This window comes from Callorhinchus milii, unplaced genomic scaffold (genome assembly GCF_018977255.1).
Source record: "Callorhinchus milii isolate IMCB2004 unplaced genomic scaffold, IMCB_Cmil_1.0 Scaffold1, whole genome shotgun sequence".
NCBI lineage: Eukaryota > Metazoa > Chordata > Chondrichthyes > Chimaeriformes > Callorhinchidae > Callorhinchus > Callorhinchus milii.
In genome coordinates this window covers 75,956,114-75,973,756 of record NW_024704742.1, presented here as the reverse complement: position 1 = coordinate 75,973,756, position 17,643 = coordinate 75,956,114, and the positions used below count along the sequence as shown (strand labels likewise).

General features: G+C 42.7%; 1 protein-coding gene across 1 annotated transcript in view; it reads left to right on the top strand.

Moving 5' to 3' along the window:
- The window catches only part of slc4a4a (solute carrier family 4 member 4a), a 152,023-nt gene that overhangs the window by 121,061 nt on the left and 13,319 nt on the right, over positions 1-17,643 (top strand). The window contains 5 exon segments of the mRNA XM_007891960.2: positions 1,957-2,142; positions 4,682-4,795; positions 6,206-6,367; positions 9,893-10,071; positions 16,276-16,348. Of these exon segments, the coding sequence (XP_007890151.2) occupies positions 1,957-2,142; positions 4,682-4,795; positions 6,206-6,367; positions 9,893-10,071; positions 16,276-16,348 (714 nt within the window).

The following is a 17,643-nucleotide window of genomic DNA, read 5'->3' as shown; positions in this document are numbered from 1 at the left end:
GCTTATTTCCATGCTTTCATCTTATTTTGTATTTAAAAGTTTCAGGCATCTCTTTCTGTTGATAACGCACAGGAAACCATAGCAACACCTGCAGGAGTAGTATGGAATTGAGTTTCACTTGTTTGAGAGGTCTAGGGTAAGGACAGACAGGGTTTATATTGTTCACTAATTGAGGGGCCAAGGGAAGGGGACAGAGAATTCATGCAGTCACATGTCTATTGGACCCGTTGCCAATCCGACTGCACAGCAATGAAGCTGTGATTTTATATCACTGACACTTCATTCAATGTTGACTCTCATTTTATGCACTATGGAAGGTGGATTTAAACTATGAGATTAACATACGTTATCGTCACGGTCTGAATACTTTCCTATCCTTTTCTTTGACCGTCTCTTAATGATCATAAACCACATTGATACCGTATGAATTTATGTACATACCATGTACGTGGCTATCGAGCTTCACAGTCAGTCTTTACTGCTTCCTATATTGCATCCAACATTCTTTGCATTTTCCTTTGCGATTGAATCTAACACTTTTTCAGCTAAGAATCAGGGTGAGGAAGAATGGCATAGTACAGAAGAACCTTACCTATGGTTACCTCCCCTTTCCCCAGCTCGGCATCAAACTGCGCCATTGTTGAGTGCTCCGAGAAGCTATCTATTGTGAAGGGTGCTATATAAATGCAAGTTGTTGTGGTAGCAATAACAGCAATTTGCATTTATATAGCGCCCTTCACACGGGCCACGTCCCAGAGCACTTTATAGCAGCAATTTCAGACAGAAGTAATGCCTCATCTGGCTATCCATCCAATCTCTCATAAGGATCCTAATTTGCATTATTTCTTAGCAAGATACCTTATCAAGAAACAGTTAGACAGGAATATTACAATTCTTCAGCGGGAATTTAGGAGAGGAGAATGTGAGACACCAGAGCTAGTGGTTTGCGGTAGAAACATTTGCTTCCCAGACTGGTGTGTCTCAATAGCAGTAAAATATGCACCAGAAGAAGCTGCCACCTCATGCACTGGTGTGGAGCCCAAAGTGCTTTTCAGAAGAGACTGGCACTGTGCAAAGTTGCAAGGGGGCTTAGTGGAGCATCTGTTTAAATCAAGGCAAGGTTAAGGAAGGAGAACTGTGTACTTGAGGGTAGGGGTCTTGCAGGTACAGAGTGGGACACTGTGAATTTAGCGGTTGCAAAGGCTTGTGCATGCATAGATTTCCAAACTTGTATATAAACAGAGGCGAACAAAAGCATCTGATACTCAGTCAGTGATGTTGCATTGCCTCCTGCTGTAGCACAGAATGGGGTGGCAAGACCCCAAACCTATTGATCTCTTCATGTTACTAATGAGCTGGCAGTGAGACCAATTGTTCTAATACGTTAACAGGTTTGTTTCGGAATTGACTGTATTGAGGTTGAAATTACGAGACCATCGAATCGATTCAGTTTCAAAAAGCGCCCCCCTGGAGGTGGTTTCAGAAAGTGTATGTTTATTTCAATGCATCATAACCTGGAATTACACCACACACTTGAGTCTCAGTTCGATGTGGAAACTGGATTGAATTAACTTTGACTAATTAGACCATAAATGTAACCTCCGTATAAAACCTTTGCGAAAGGGGTAGAAAAGCTCCAAAAAATTTATTTGAGTCTACTTTTACTCTATTTCCATGGCATTTCAAAGCATCCAGAATTTGACAAATTGTTGACTTCAGTCTTAACTTTGAAGCAGGTTTTCTGTAGTTCCTAAAAGCAATGTACAGAAAACCAACTTCAAAATTATGTTTGTATTGGGAGAATTTTCCAATTTCTGGATGCAGCAAAATGTTACAGAAATAGAGTAAATATAGAGTCAGCTGTAATTTTATCTCTGCTGTGTTTTTTTAATAGTGGCAACTTTCATGCAAACGGATCCATATTCAGCAAATCTGATTCTCGTCTTTTCTATCCAGAATGCAACTATCGACTGGACGTCGCTGTCGAAGATGGGCTGCCTGAAACATGGAGGCACCCTGGTTGGCAAGTCCTGTAAATATGTTCCAGATATCACTCTGATGTCCTTTATTCTCTTCTTTGGCACATACACCTGCTCAATGTCACTGAAGAAATTCAAAACCAGCCCATACTTCCCGACCAAGGTAAGATGTCCTACCTCTTCCACTTGAAGTGATGCTTGATTGGTGGCTCTTTATCTATGGCTTTTCAGTTTGTTTGAATATCATAGTATTCAGTGGTGCACAGTTCACAGCTAGAAAGTATAGAGTGTTTGCTTTGGAAACTCTGGCATTGATATTTAGCACAAATTAGTTTGAGTTTCTGTCCAAAGGGCAGCTCAAGCTGCTTGTACCTATTTCGATATATTTGACTATGCTATTTATAGCTGAGGTTCCCTAAGGGTTCAGATGTTGCTAAACAAAACCTCATGAAAGGACCTTTGTGGCTTGAAGGATTGTTTCAGTGCCTTTCAGCTCCATGCCCAGTGTAGGGTCTGAATTGGGAAAACAGAAACCAATTGACTGATGTTTTGATACTTTCACCTGCTTCTTCGACCTATGTATCATGCACTATTCCCTGGTCAGGAGGTCTAACCAACTTCCCCACTCCAGTGACATCCCTGTGATGTGGAAATGCAAGGCTGTCTGTACACATGTGTAATGTGTGTATGTGTGGAAGTGCATGTGTGTGTATATGCACTAAAGGTTTGTATGTATGTGGAGTCCTGTAGCTTAGTGATTAGAGCACTTATCTCGACCTGGGATCGATTCCCAGGCAGGGTGAAACGTTAGGCAAGTTTCTTTACTCTACATGCCTCTGTTCAGCCAGTAGTAAGTAGGAACCCAGTTGTTAGTCGGTTGCCGGATCACTTTTTCGGGGGTAATAATCCTTCCAAAAAATAAATAAAATAAAAAATATTAATAATTTGGTCACTGATGTTTGTGGGACACTGCTGTGCACAATTGGCTGTCACATTTCGCCCACAAAATGTACATTCAATTGACTTGCAAAGATTATTATATGTATGAATGCTTATATGTAGTATCAATTCCACTTTGAGTCTTTACATCTATATTTAAAAAAACTTGCATTTTTATAGCATTTATTGTGTCAAAATGTCTCAGAGTAATTTACAGCGATTTCTGTCAGGCAGTCATTTTGCACCAAGGTGCAAGCAGCCATGTAGTGAATGATTAGTTAATCTGAAGAATTTTTGGCCAAGATATTGAAGAAAAATTCTCTCCCCTTTTTGAATAGGTTCTATAACATCCCCTTGAACCAGGTTCAATTAGGTTTATCATCTCAATAGAAAAACAGCACAAAGAACTCCCCCAAGACCTCCCTGGAGTGTCGGTCAAGATTGTGAGTTCAAGCCCCAATGTAGGCTTGAACCCACAATCTTCTGATCCAGATGAAAAGCTAAACCGACGTGAAAGGCGCTCTATAAATGCAATCTTGTTGTTGTTGTTGTTGTTGTTGAATGTGTTTGTGGGTGTGTGATTCTGTGTCTGCATCTGTGAGTTTCTGTGCATGTTGTGTGTGAATGTTTCAGTATGTCTGTTTTTACGTGCATGCAAGTGTGAGCGTTAGAGAGCGATAGTAAATGCTTTCAGTTCCGTTACATTTTATTAATAAATAAAAGTATTGCTGGAGCATAACTATCACTAATACACTGGTTTCAGAGCTGAATGAAGCAGTTTCAGAGCTGCCTGAACCATTACTATGGTTGAGGAGCAATCTCATTCTCCCAGCCTGGTGTCGAAATTGCTAATGTCTCAGCAAAGCCCAGTGGTGTTGAAGGGGCAGCAATGGGGAAATACCATTCTTTGTCCAAATCAGAGATCTTTCTCCTGATTTATTGGTCATTCACCTCAAGCCTCTCTGCAGAACCTTGCTCTGCACAAATTGCCGTTTACCTATAAAAATAGTCGCTACACATAACAGTAATAAAACTTTTTCAAACATTTTAAGACCTTTCACTATAGAAATAATTTTTTCCTCCCCATATCCTTTCCTCGCCCTCCCTCCAGTTCTCTTTGCTCATGCAGCATTGTCTTAGTCTGCTCCTGAGTGTGCTGGGACCAGTCAAGTGGAGAGGCAGCAAGTACCACATAAAACCCGAGTCACTGTCTGATTGACCCCTGACAATAAAACACTAATCAGCTTGTCAGTGTTAGGCCAAGTCCAGTCTGTAAATTGAACCCTGAGCTGTAAATTCCATTTCCTGCTTACGGCCTCAGATATCTTACATAGGGCCAATGGAAAGTGGAGCTGTGATTTTAGAGTCTGCCAGGAATCAACGGTGTCTGCCTGGCTCAGTTGGTAGCACTCTTACCTCTGAAGGTCATCGGTTCAGGCCCCCGTCAAGAAATTGAACTCAGTCTAGGCTGACACTGCTGTGCAGTGCTGGTGGAGCACTGCATTGTCAGAGGTGCCGTGCTTCAGATGAGACGTAAAACTGAGACGTAAAACAGTCAAGACTAGGTTGAATGTCAATCTTTTCAATTCTGCTTTCTAAACTCAAATGCAAGGCTTTATCTACAGAAGCAACATTGAGTGCAGTGAATGCTGAATAGTGCTTCAATGCTGCACTATACAGCTTAGCTCAGACTGGTGGAGGATCGCTCCATGGATATTAATGATTCTGTGTAATGTACTTTATGTTTGTTTCTCTCCCAACAGATTAGAAAGTTGATTAGTGACTTCGCCATCATTCTGGCCATCTTGATTTTCTGCAGCATTGATGCTCTGATCGGAGTAGACACACCAAAACTTATTGTGCCAAATGAGTTCAAGGTTTGTTGACCGAAGGATCTTTATTTTCTTTTTATTGAATGGATCATAGTTTTTGGGAGCTGTGTCAGTTGCCTATTCTTTGTCGGGTTTGGAGTTCACCAGTTATTGAGTTGGAAATAGCCATTCAACTCATTTCATTTCCTCAAATTATCTGCACTCTCTGACCTGGCTCCAGATTAATTGTCTTAAACAAATATTTTATTCTAAAAATTCAAAACAGAAGGTTGGTCCCAAGGTATCAATGAGCCTTCTTCCTGCTTCAGCCTTTTTTATGCTGGAGAAAACGATGGGGCCTCAAACCTGTGAGTTCGTTCATTCCACCAGTCTATGAACAAGAAACATGCAATTTTATAGCTCCTTATTTCATGTTTCTCAGGTAATTATTGTCATGGTAGTGCCTGTCTTTGTAGCCAAACATTGCTGTCATCTGTACCAGCAAGGTCCCACAAACAACCATGATGTCAACAGTCAATTTCTCATCCACTGTGACAGCCTGGTTTAGCGCTCAACTCTGAGTCAGAAGATTGTGGATTCAAAACCCTATTTTGAGACTTAAAATTCATATAGTCTAAATTGACACTCCAATGCAGTGCTGGGGGTGTGCTGCATTGTTGGAGATGCCATTCTAGGGATGAGACATTAAACTGAGTTCCTGTCTACCTGTCCTGGTGGACGTTAAAAACCCAATGTCACTAGTTGGAAAGAAAAGGGAGTTTCTCCTGGTGTCCCGGCCAATAAGAGAAACTCTCTTTTATTTGTGGTGTGGGATATTGCTATGTGCAAGTTGCTACCACATTCACCTACAAAATACAGTTTCTACACAGGAAATTCTTTGAGACATCCTCCTACAGTGAAAAGTGCTTTACAGGGATTATTATTAATTATTATTTGTTCTGATGGATTGTTGGCCAAAACACAGGAGATTCGAGCCTTAAATGACTTTCACGCCTCTGTTTACCCAAAAGTAAGTAGGAACCCGGTTGTTAGTCGATTAGCAAATCACTTTCTCGGGATAATAATCCCTTTTAAAAAAATAAAATGAGAATATGTGGTCACTCAATCCACCACTGTTTGTGGGACACTGCTGTGCGCAATTGGCTGTCACGTTTCACCCACAAAATAAACAGTCAATTCATTTTACAGTATATTCTGTGAAGCGCTTTGAGATGTCTTAGTGACATGATAAGGCACTATATCAAATGTAAGGATTATTATTATTCTCTCTCAGGTGGAAGCAGCTCGCAGACTCGCTCCCTTACAGTGCACTAGTCTTCTCCCCATAGAATGCCTGACAGGGGCTCTTTAATGTTTATTACAACATTGTTTAAAACTGATTACAAGTTATACACTAGGCTTCTTCCAGGTTTTAATAGATTTTCTCCTTTTGCTTCTTCAATGTGTAACCTCCAGCCAACCAGCCCAAAGAGGAGCTGGTTTGTACCTCCGTTTGGGGCCAACCCCTGGTGGGTTTGTCTTGCTGCTGCCATCCCTGCCCTGCTTGTCACTATCCTCATCTTCATGGACCAACAGATCACGGCAGTCATCGTCAACAGGAAGGAGCACAAGTTAAAGGTGAGGGTTTAGCAATTGTTGCATTAATTTCAAGACCCGTCTCAAGACCCTCCTCTTCGATCATGCTTTTGATCTCCCTGCCCTCCACCCTCCCCAACCCCGACCCCTAGCTCAGGTCCATAACTCTATCCGTCCAGCACCTTGGGATGTCCACCTGGCGTGAAAGGTGCTATCCAAATGTAATTTTGTTGTTTGTTGTTATTAATTTAGAGTTACATTGTTGGAGGTACCATCCTTTGGATGAGATGTTAAATGGTGTCTGCCTGTTCAGGTGGATCCCATTGTACTTTTTGAAAGGAGAAAGTAGTTTTTCTTGGCCAAAGTATCCGCAAATAAATCTCCCCAATTAGTTACATTGGATTCAGATGTGTCAGAGATGGAGTGGTCTGGGATTAGTTTTACATTGGGATCAGCCAAATAGACCATGTGACAGGAGATTGGCATCTGAGCAGTGTTCTGGGGTGTTGGCCTCAATTGCTGCAGGACTTGCGGTTACTTACACATCCAGACACCTGAAGGCCTATTATTTAAACATCCTTTTTTGCAAATCTTGTCAGTTCGATTGCTGTGTTGTTAATGCTGCAGATGGGATGAGCGGAGCCAGGTTGCAATGTACACAATTCAAAGGAACAGCAGATTTTGTTAAGATGGAGATAAGGCCTATGATGACAGGGACAGACACTTGGCATAGGGAGTGTTTGAATAAGGAACCCAAATCATTATCTTTTTACAGGCATTACTCTCTGGAACTACACTCTGCCCTGGTTGCTATAAATAGGTACAGCGTGGCATGGAAATTCATCATACTCTAAGATGTTCTAGGTCTTTTGTTTTATTAGAGACAAAGGATGTCCGATGCAATTAAATCAGGTTGAACGAAATACTTAGAACCACTATTTCTGCACTGACCATTTTAAACTGACCAATGTATAATTTTATAGCTCAGGTGGGTTCATGTTCGTCCTCTGTCAGATTGCTCCTCAGGGGAGGCGGCAGTGGGGAGGTGGAGGAAAAAAAGATGAAGGCAAGAGTGACTGAGGGCAATAATGTGCTAAGGGGTCGTTGCCAGAGAGGGCATAAGGAGGATGAGGGCTAGAGCCACAGAGGTAATAAGCTGCGAATGGTGTAATGGACTTGCAAGGAGGTGGGGGAAGTGAACTCAGCTAACATGACTGTGAGTGTGTGTGGTGGGTTGTGAGGGTGCGGTAAACAGTGTAGCCATGGCCAAAGGAGAGGGAGTCTGATGGCATCCCCCCTCCTTCCCCATCTCAGCTGTTGGCAGCTTCGCCCTTTGATCTGGTTTTACATCACTAGAGTTACAGAAGGTAGCAACTCAAGCATTTTTTACAGCATAACAATGAGCCACCAAACCACACCAACAGGTAAACTCCTGATACCTCCACACTCCAAGGGAACAGGGCTGAGCAGCGAGTTAGACATATGTATAAATACATAAATAAATGCTGCCAGATATTGACAGCATGATGTCTTAAGTGGTAGTGACAAGTTAAGCCAGGGTCGAGTTATCAGGAGTTTACTGTGGCAAGAATGTGCGGAAGTGTAAAATAACCGGCAAATCAAGAAGATATTATTTTTCAAAAATTTTGTGCAACCGACATTGTGAATACTTTGTGGAGAACTAGCTTCGCTCATACAATTACTCTGTCTGACGAAGCCAATGAGTAAATTTGATGGTCACTTTCATTTCACCAACAAATTAAACGATAGCATGAAATTAGGTTGACCAATGACAATTCACGATTTTCAGCACTTTCTTCTTTAAGTGGCCATTGGGATGTGGTTACTGCTACACTAGTATTCTGAGGCTCCTCAGGCCCTGGCCTCCTGATGTGGAATCATTGATCGGAAAGGGAGAGCTCTCTATTACACACGACTCTGGTTAAAACCGCTTCACTCTTTTATGCACAACATAAAGCAGCCAGTCAGGCAGCGCAGCACAGTGTTTCCATGGGAAACTGGAGAGGGCACAGAGAGAGGAGAATGTAAGACTGAGACTTAATTGCAGGATTTTGAATGGAGTGTGTAAAGAATTTAGTCTAGAAATAAGGAACAACAACTTGCACTATTGCACAACTTGCACTATTCACACGGGGTAACGTGTCGGAGCGCTTAACAATGACAGAACACCGAGCTGGGGAGAGAGGGTAGGTGACCATTGGTATGGATGAAGAGGAAAGTCATCAGGCGGAGAGAGAAGCAGGGAGAAACCAATAAAAGTAGCAGGAAACATTGAACTGCCTTCGTTGCTTCCTTGTTCAGGACAAAGCTATTGCTATCTATTTTGTTTGGTCAGTCAGGTGTCTAATGTATGTGGAAACCTATTTACTGGAGGGCAAGTTAGTGTGGTGGAACAGTACATTTGGCATATTTTCCATCCTGATTGAATCTAGCTGAAAGCAGAATATGTTGTACTTATTCCTGATTATCTAGAAAACTTCCATTCCATTTTTTGGGGGGACTGGATAATTCTTTGTGGGGATACCTGGTTGACACAAAAAGTTGCAACTGAGGTTACTCTTGTTTGAAGATTGACTTCAATGCCACTCTTAACAAGCAGCACCAGTGTTGTGTGACTCCTCCAGTGAAACCAAACTTTCCATCTGTTATTTGGAATTTCAAGCAAGGCTTCACAGGATGCCGAAAAACCTATCACTCAAATGATAGGGTGGGAAATGAAGGAGAATAAAACAATTTCCTTTGTTTGATTAAGGAGAAAGTCTTACCATGGCTCACAATCTCATTGCCCAAAATCTGTCTGGAACACAGTAAATCACCCTTTTCCTTCTACTGGTCATTCACTTCATAGCTGTTTGTGGGACATTGCTGTGTGCAAATTGGCTGCCACATTTGCCTACAAACACACAGTTGCTGCCCTTTACAAGCGCTTGAGGATGTCCTCCTGATGTGAAAGGCGCTATACCAAACACAAGGATTATTATTATCATCATCATCATTGTTCAAGGGGAGCTACTAATAATTATTATTATAATTACCCCAGCTAGTTAACTCCCACTGAAGCATTGGACTTTGGATCAGAGGATTTGGGGTTCAGATCCTTGTAGGTGTCCTCAGATCCTCACTCCTCAACGTCACATCTGAAATGTTTATGCTCTTCATGGGGAGAGGGGGGGTAAATGGGGTTGAGCTGCTGGAGAAAACACACCAGATTTGTCACTGTAAGGAATTGCTGATGCTTGAACCAGTCTGACATGTCCATGAAGAGACAGAGGAGCAGAATTTCCTTGAACTTGTGTTGCCACCCTTATCGATCAATAAAAATTCCCTTTGAAGTTTTCATGCACTCACTTTGTATAGAAACTGTCCTGGGGTCTGCAGTCTGAGTGTGGACTTCAACCAAGGCAGTGATTGGGACACGACAATGAGGCTTATTGCTTTGTTTGATTGAGGAGAAAGTCCAACAGTAATATGTCCCTAAACGAGAAGTAATAGTAATAATAATTAATATGTATGAACTGGAACCATTTTCTCTCTTTCTTACTGCAGAAAGGGGCTGGCTATCATGTTGATCTATTCTGGGTGGCCATTCTCATAGCCCTGTGCTCCTTCATGGGGCTGCCCTGGTACGTGGCTGCCACTGTGATCTCCATTGCACATATTGACAGCTTAAAGATGGAGACGGAGACCTCGGCCCCGGGAGAACAACCCAAGTTCTTAGGAGTCAGGTAGGCGGAAAATTTTCCTTTGATGCTTGAAACAAAACATTATTCATGGGCAGCGACAAAAGGTTTTCAATCATTACATTAATGGGCAGTTCAAAACACACGATCAGATTGGCACTGCTTCTTGGTCGTGCCCTGGCTTCTCAGTACATTGTTTGACTTCAAAAACGCTGTGACCTGTTTTGGTTCAATAAAAGATTTGTCATTTCCTACCCCAGCCCCCATTTCGTTCACCCACAAAATATACAGCTCACACCACTTTATAGTCTGCCCTGTGAAGCCCTTTGAGACGAGATGTCCCGACGACGTAATAAGATGCTGTATCAAATGTAAGGAATATTATTATTATTTCTTCAACCGTTTCTCCCCCTCTCTCTCTCAGTCCCACTGTGCACTCTCACACTGTCCCTTGGTCACACGTGAACACGCTTCTGATGTTGCCAACGAATCAGCAGGCACATGCAAAATCATACCGTTCCCTCTCATTCCATCAGCATGCCTGACCTGTCCTTTGGGGCACACAAGCAATGGAGGTTCTCCTGCTTCTATTGGTTGAGAGACAGACACACCAGTGTGAGGTGCAGGAGAGGGTGTGAATAAACCGCCTCAGTGTTAGAGAGACCGCAGGAACACAGGTTAATGAAAGTGCTCATTAATGAGACTGTCACCTTGTGCTTTAACTCTCTCACTACCATCAAGGTCTTTTGTTCCTCAATTATAACCTTACTGAAAAGCAAGCAGCCCAAACTAGCCAGTTAGCTGCCAACAGAGTGGCCCAGGAATTGACTGGTGGGCTAAGTATATTAGCGCTTGGGTGAAACATAAAAGGAAAGTTTCAGTCAGCACTCAGACCGGGGTAATCAGTGCCATTCATTTAATGGCTGTAAAATTACTTTGATTAAAGAGTCAAGTTTGGTGTTGGTGGGGCTCTGGATTAGGAGAATTTTGTTAGTAATGCTGAAATATGTTGATGGTTGTTTGGTGGCGTTACTTTGGTTACCTGGGACGTGTTCAGCTGGTGTTCAACAGTGAGGCACCGTGCCAAGTTCCTTAGTGTTCCAGGATGGTGTTGAGTGATGGTGGCCTGCCATCCTTTATTGGCCAACAAAATAAATGTTCTTGATTGAATATTTCTTGGATTATCCCATAAATCAAGATATATTTAGTCAAGAAAAAACATGCAACCGATCGAACACACACTTACTTAGACTCATGCGAATGTTCAGGGTAGGGGCACTTCTTGATGGCCCCACAGTTCACTTCCAGTCTGCGGGCCACGGTTTGGCTACCGCTGCTATAGAGGTTGGCTCCTGTCTTATCATTTGTGGGGGAGGGAGGCTTGGCGAGCTCTTCAATCTCTCCTCAACCCTTATGGCAAGGGCTGATAGACTGTCTGGAACACCTCCAGATAAAAACAGAAATCAAATCAACTTGAAGAGGAAGCAGGAGAGGAAATTCCAAAATTGAGCAAAATAAACATAATTTCTCCCCACACACACTCACATACCTCAAATTACCGGCCTTGCTCCAACCTCCCTTTCCTTTCCAAGGTCCTGGAACGAGTTGTTGCTTCACTCCTTCCTCTCCCACCGCTCCCTTCACCAACCCCTCTACAGTACAGAAACAGCTTTGGTCAAAGTGACAAAGGACCAGGACTCCATCTGTTTCCTCGTCCTCCTTGACCTCTGCTGCATTCAATACTGTTGACCACTCAATCCTCCTCCACTGCCTCCCCTCTCACCTCAATCTTCATGGTTCTGTCCTTGAATGGTTCAGATCCTACCTCTCACACCATCTCCACTTCATCTCCACTTCATCTCCACAAATAGTTTCTCCTCTAGCCCCAGCACCATCTTGTGCGGCGTTCCTCAGATCTCTGTCCTTCGTCCCCTCCTCTTCAATATCTACATGCTCCCTCTTAGTGACATCATCTGAAGACATGGGGTCAACTTCCACATGTATATGGATGACACCCAACTGTACCTCTCTGCCTCCACCCTCAACTCCAGGACCACTGCTGTCCTGACAGAATGTTTGTTAGACATCAAGTCCTGGATGAGAGCTAGCTTTCTGCAGTTGAACATCAAAAGACCGAGGCTCTCCTGATTGGCTCCCGTCAGCACCTCCACACCTCAGGTGCTGAATGCATCACCATCCAAGGATACACACTCCACCTCACTAAGCCAATCCGGAACCTTGCTGTCTTGTTTGACCCTCAACTGTCCTGTCTGCAACACATCCAATCCATGACCCGTTCTGCCTTCGCCCACCTCCGCAACATTGCCTGCTCCACCACTGCCTCATTTCTCAGGCTGTAGAAACCCTCATCCATGCATTCATCACATCTCGGCTTGACTATTCCAACTCCCTGCTTGTCGACCTCCTCAACTCTTCCCTCCACAAGCTTCAGATCATCCAGAACTCTGCAGCTCATGTCCTCTCCCACACCAGACTCCATGACCCCATCACCCCCACCGTCGCCCGGTTCCACTGGTTCCCATCACCCAGAGGATAGAGTTTAAAATCCTCATCCTCACATTCAAGGTCTTCCACAGCCTTGCTCCTTCCTACCTCTGAGAACTGCTCACCTCACTCAAAGGAGCTTACCAGGAGTCTAGATATGGACATGAGGAAATTGGTAATGTAAATTCAAACTTAAATTCAGATTCACTTAGATCTGGCTGCTGAAAGGGTATCATCGCCTTGGGACGTCCTCCTGGCATGAAAGGCGCTGTACAACTGTAATTGGTTGTTGTCTGTACACTGACAAGGCATGAAAAGAGTGGTAATTGGTTGCGTTAGACAAGTGGTTGCTGAATAGAGGTGGTTTCTTCAATAGGTTTGACTGTATTTCAGTAGCAGTGATCAGAAAGATCACTATTGTTAGTGCCTGCACTCTACACCTCTGAGGTTGTTGCACCATATGCCCATTTCCAACAGACCAACCACCACCGCCTGCTCACTCACTCACTCACTCCATGCTCGCACCTTCCCATCAGGATGGAGAAAGGTCTGAGACAATGTGGCGCCAGATAATTTGGCAACTTTACATTATCAAATACAAGGATACTATTATAGGTTTGTCTGTGATAGTGGGCTTGTCTCTGCAGGCAAAGACGTACTGGAAAAATTTGGGTAAGGCAAAATGTAACCAGTAATCAAATGCACTTTGTGAGTGAAATGCAAACATCGACAATTACTGGTGCTTTTACTATTATTTTATCATTATTACTGAATACTCAACATGCATGGAAACACACACCAATACATATAACTAAGGACACACAGCCATCCATATATACACCTACAACTACATATAAACACAGACACAGATGTGTCAGCCTGGCTTAGTTGGAAGCAACTCGCCTCTGAGTCAGAAGGTTGTAGGTTCAAGCCCCAAGTCGGACTTTTAACTCGTATAACGTAGGCTGACACTCCAATAAGGTGCCTCATTGTTGGAGATATGCAGAGGTTTGGATGCGAGAGACTGAGAGATGCAGGGGTTTAGCTTTAAGGTGTTAAGACAACAACTGGCACTTATATAGTGCCCTTCATGCGGGGCAGTGTCTCGGAGAGTTTAATAGTGGCAGAGCATGATGCTGAACTGAAGGAGGGAGGAAGTTACCATAAGCACAGTCGAAGAGGAAGGTCTTCAGGCATGATCTGAAAAGGGGGAAGGAGAGAACAAAGCAGAGAGATTGAAGGAGAGAGGTCCAAAGTTTTGGGACATAGTGGCTGAAAGCACGGCCACCGATGATGGAAGGGCGAGCGACTAGTGGGAGGCTGGAGCCAGCTGAGCAGAGAGGACAGGTAGTGGGTTGGGGGGTAAGCAGGTCGGAGAGGTAGGGATGTGCCAGAACATGAAGGGATTTGAAAATTAATTAGGATCTTGAAATTATCCGTTCTGTGATAGGGAGCCAGTGGAGCCTGGCGTGGCCTGGTGTTATGGGGTTATAGAATTTAGAGCGATGAGTATATGGATGGTGGAGTTCTGTATTAGTTGAATAAAGTGTCAGCCTGACTCTGTTGGTACCACTCTCATTCTGAGTCAGTAAGATGTGGTTTCACACCACATGTTAGGAGTTTGAGCTCATATTCTCGACTGGCACTCCATTGTTAAAGACCCCATTGTTTGAAAAGAGAAGGGAGTTTCTCCCGGGGTCCTGGACAACAATCCCCTAAATAAAATTGATCACACTTTATGGCTGTTTGTGAAACATTGCTGTGCGCAAAAATTGGCTGCAACATTTGCATACAAATACAACCATTACAGTTCCCAATAAATCCTGAGAAGTGATTTGAAATATTTGAATGATGTGATAAGGGGCTATATCAAATGCAAGATTATTATTGCTCTGTTGCTCTACTGCTAGTTCAAAGATTGTCTGATATTGAGGCAATACCTATTCGTACTATACACCCTCCAGAGAGTGAATTTAGGGTGTGTTCAAATGATCGAAACTGCTTGCAAGTCTCCCAGTGTTCATATTGAGGTATTGCCAAAGTTCAATGAACACTTCACCTCCTTAGACATGTGCTGGGTACTTGTTTCCATCGGCTTTGTGCCAGGCCTCACAAATGGAGCAGACTTTGATGCCAGGAGATAGGAGTATACTAGCACTGGAGTAAACAATTGGGTGCTAGGTGCCCTTCACCACCAATAGAGTTCACAACAAGTGCAAACTTATTGCTCTGGTGTAATAGGGTTTATTCTCACACCGAATCACAGCCTGGTCAGGTCAGACCTGTGAGCTCTTGTGCATGCTATCTCACAAATAAAACTGCTCTTCATAATAATAATAATAATAATAATAATAATCCTTGCATTTGATATAGCGCTTTTCACGTCAGGAGGACGTCCCAAAGCGCTTCACAGAACACACTGTAAAGTGAATTGACTGTATATTTGTGGGCGAACGCGGCAGCCAATTGCGCACAGCAATGTCCCACAAACAGTCGTAGATTGAAAATGACCAATTTATTATTGTTTTGTTTTTTTGGAGGGATTATTATTAGGCTCTGTGTGGAGTAAGGAAACTTGCCCAAGGTTTCGCCCTGCCTGGAATTGAACTCAGGTCTCTCACTTGCAAAGGAGTGTTCTAACCACTGAGCTACAGGACTCCACGTATAATGTATTTTACTCATTGTTTCAAATTATGCCAAGTGAAGTAAGTACAAATGGGTAAAGCTGAAACAACAACAACAACAAGATTCCATTTATAAAGCGCCTTTCACGTCAGGAGGACGTCCCAAGGCGCTGAAAGGCAACAGTTAAGGCAAATCCATTCTCTTATACTGCCATGATGGATATCAAACCTGAACAGAGATCAGCAGCTTTATATACATCATAAAGATGGGAAGCTGAGATTCTAACCAGAGAGTCAAAGGAGAATGTACATGAATGGCAGTGTGAGAACTGTCAACCTGGCTCAGTTGGTAGTCAAACAAAACACAAAATACTGCGGATGCTGGATTCTGAAACCAGTATTTGCAGTATTTTGTGTTTTGTTTCAGTTGGTAGCGCTCTCACCTCTAAATTACAAAAGTCGTGGGTTCAAGCCCCATGTCCATGTCGGAACTTCAGCTTATTCTGAAGGAGTGCTTCATTGTCAGAGCTGATATCCATCAGATGAGATGATAAACTGAGGTCCTGTCTGCCTCTTTAATAAATGGAATAAATGGAATCTTGTTGTTGTTGTAGGTAGATGCTAAAGATTCAATGGCACGTTGCTGTGCACAAGTTGGCTGCCAGGTTCACCTGCAAATATAAATATACATTCACAACCCTTCAAAGTAAAATCCCTTGAAACTCTTTGAGTTGTTCTCAAAGTCGTGATAAGGTGCCATATCAAATTGTTATATAAAAAAATTGAGAAGAGAAGGTATTTCTCCCAGTGTTCTGATCAATAATCCTCCATATAAATGAATCATTCACCTCGTGGGACATGGCTGTGCGCAAATAGCCTGAGGTATTTGATGTAACATCCAAAATATCTCAAAGCATTTTACAGATAGTCAAATATTTTAATTGTACAAAATACAATCAAAATATTTGACTATCTGTACAATGCTTTGAGATGTTTTAGATGTTATATAAAATGTAAGATTTTTATAATTTGTAATTTTATTTGTATTAATTTTAACAGTGTTAAAGCTGCTCAGTTGCCATGAGATGTCTTTATTAATACGGTTTTGATGTGACTGCAGGGAACAGCGAGTGTCTGGAGTTATCGTCTTCATACTAACGGGTGTCTCAGTCTTCATGGCTCCAATACTAAAGGTAAATCTATTAGTCAGCAGTTATTTTTGAGGCTGTGCTACTTCTGTCCAATTCTGTGCATGTCCTACTGCCCTTCTTTGTCAGTTTCCAACGAGGGTGCATCAAACAGGATTCTTTCACGTATTAATTCTTCTGTGTAAATCAAGTGAAAACTAACAGCGAGTGCAGTGCTAACCTGCAATGTCTGAAGAGGATTTGGTAGAATATGAAGCTGTTGCCTCCTGGTGGAGATCCCTTGATATTGCTGTTAAGGTTTCTATGTTCTGCTGCTGTGAAACAAACCACTGTGCAGTGTTCCTCTGTCCCCTTCTGCATAACTACATAATCTTTACATTTGTTACAGCACCTTTCACATCAGGATGATATCTCAAAGTGCTTCACAGGACACACGTCATAAAGGCAGCACATAGTACAGTACTTTGATCATAGAGACAGGAAAGCTTGTAGGCTTGAATCCTGGTCTGCTGACTTCAGCCAGGGCAAGAGTGATATTGCTATACTCTATATTCAATGAGGATGGGTTAGGGAGATCAACCAGGGTTCTCATTCCTTATCACTATCCAGAGAGCCCTCTTCATACAGGTTTGTGTGGACATCAAGTCAGGATAGGATCAGGTTTGGCTGTAATACTCCCCATGGTTAAACACTAACAAGGTCCACACCTAGGCCACTCAGGTGAGGACTGGAGGGGGCCCCAAAGAAACACACATGGAAAATGTGCTAATTTTAACGAATGAATCCCACAAAGACCAAGAAAGAGAATATCTCGCTCCCACATATTATTGTTATTATATAACTGCTCAAGTGTATTGATTCAATTGTTGTGCATTGTGTTAAATTGTGGCCGTTTCAACAAATCCACAAGCAAAAGTTTCCTTATCATATGATAATGGGGAGAGTAGAGTGCTGCATCAGTTTGGCTTAGCCTATAGTATTTTTATCTGTATGTCAGAAGCTTATGAGCTTGACCTGGATCCGATTTGACTTGCGGGCTAACAGTCGGAGGAGCACTGCATATGTTAAAGGTTCTGTCTTTCTGATGATACGTTAAATGGAGATGTGGGACATGAACACCCAGACACTAAAGGTAACATAGCACCATTTGAAGAACAGACAGTTCTCTTGGTCAATATTACCAGCCAATACTCCTCGCGCAGTCAAATTTAATTAAAAAGAGATGAATTTGTTATTCAGCTCATTGCTGTTTGTCGAATGTAGCTTACCAGATTTGGTGCTCTGTTTATCTTTGTGTGTGTGTGTGTGTGTGTGTGTGAGAGAGAATGTGGTATGTATGT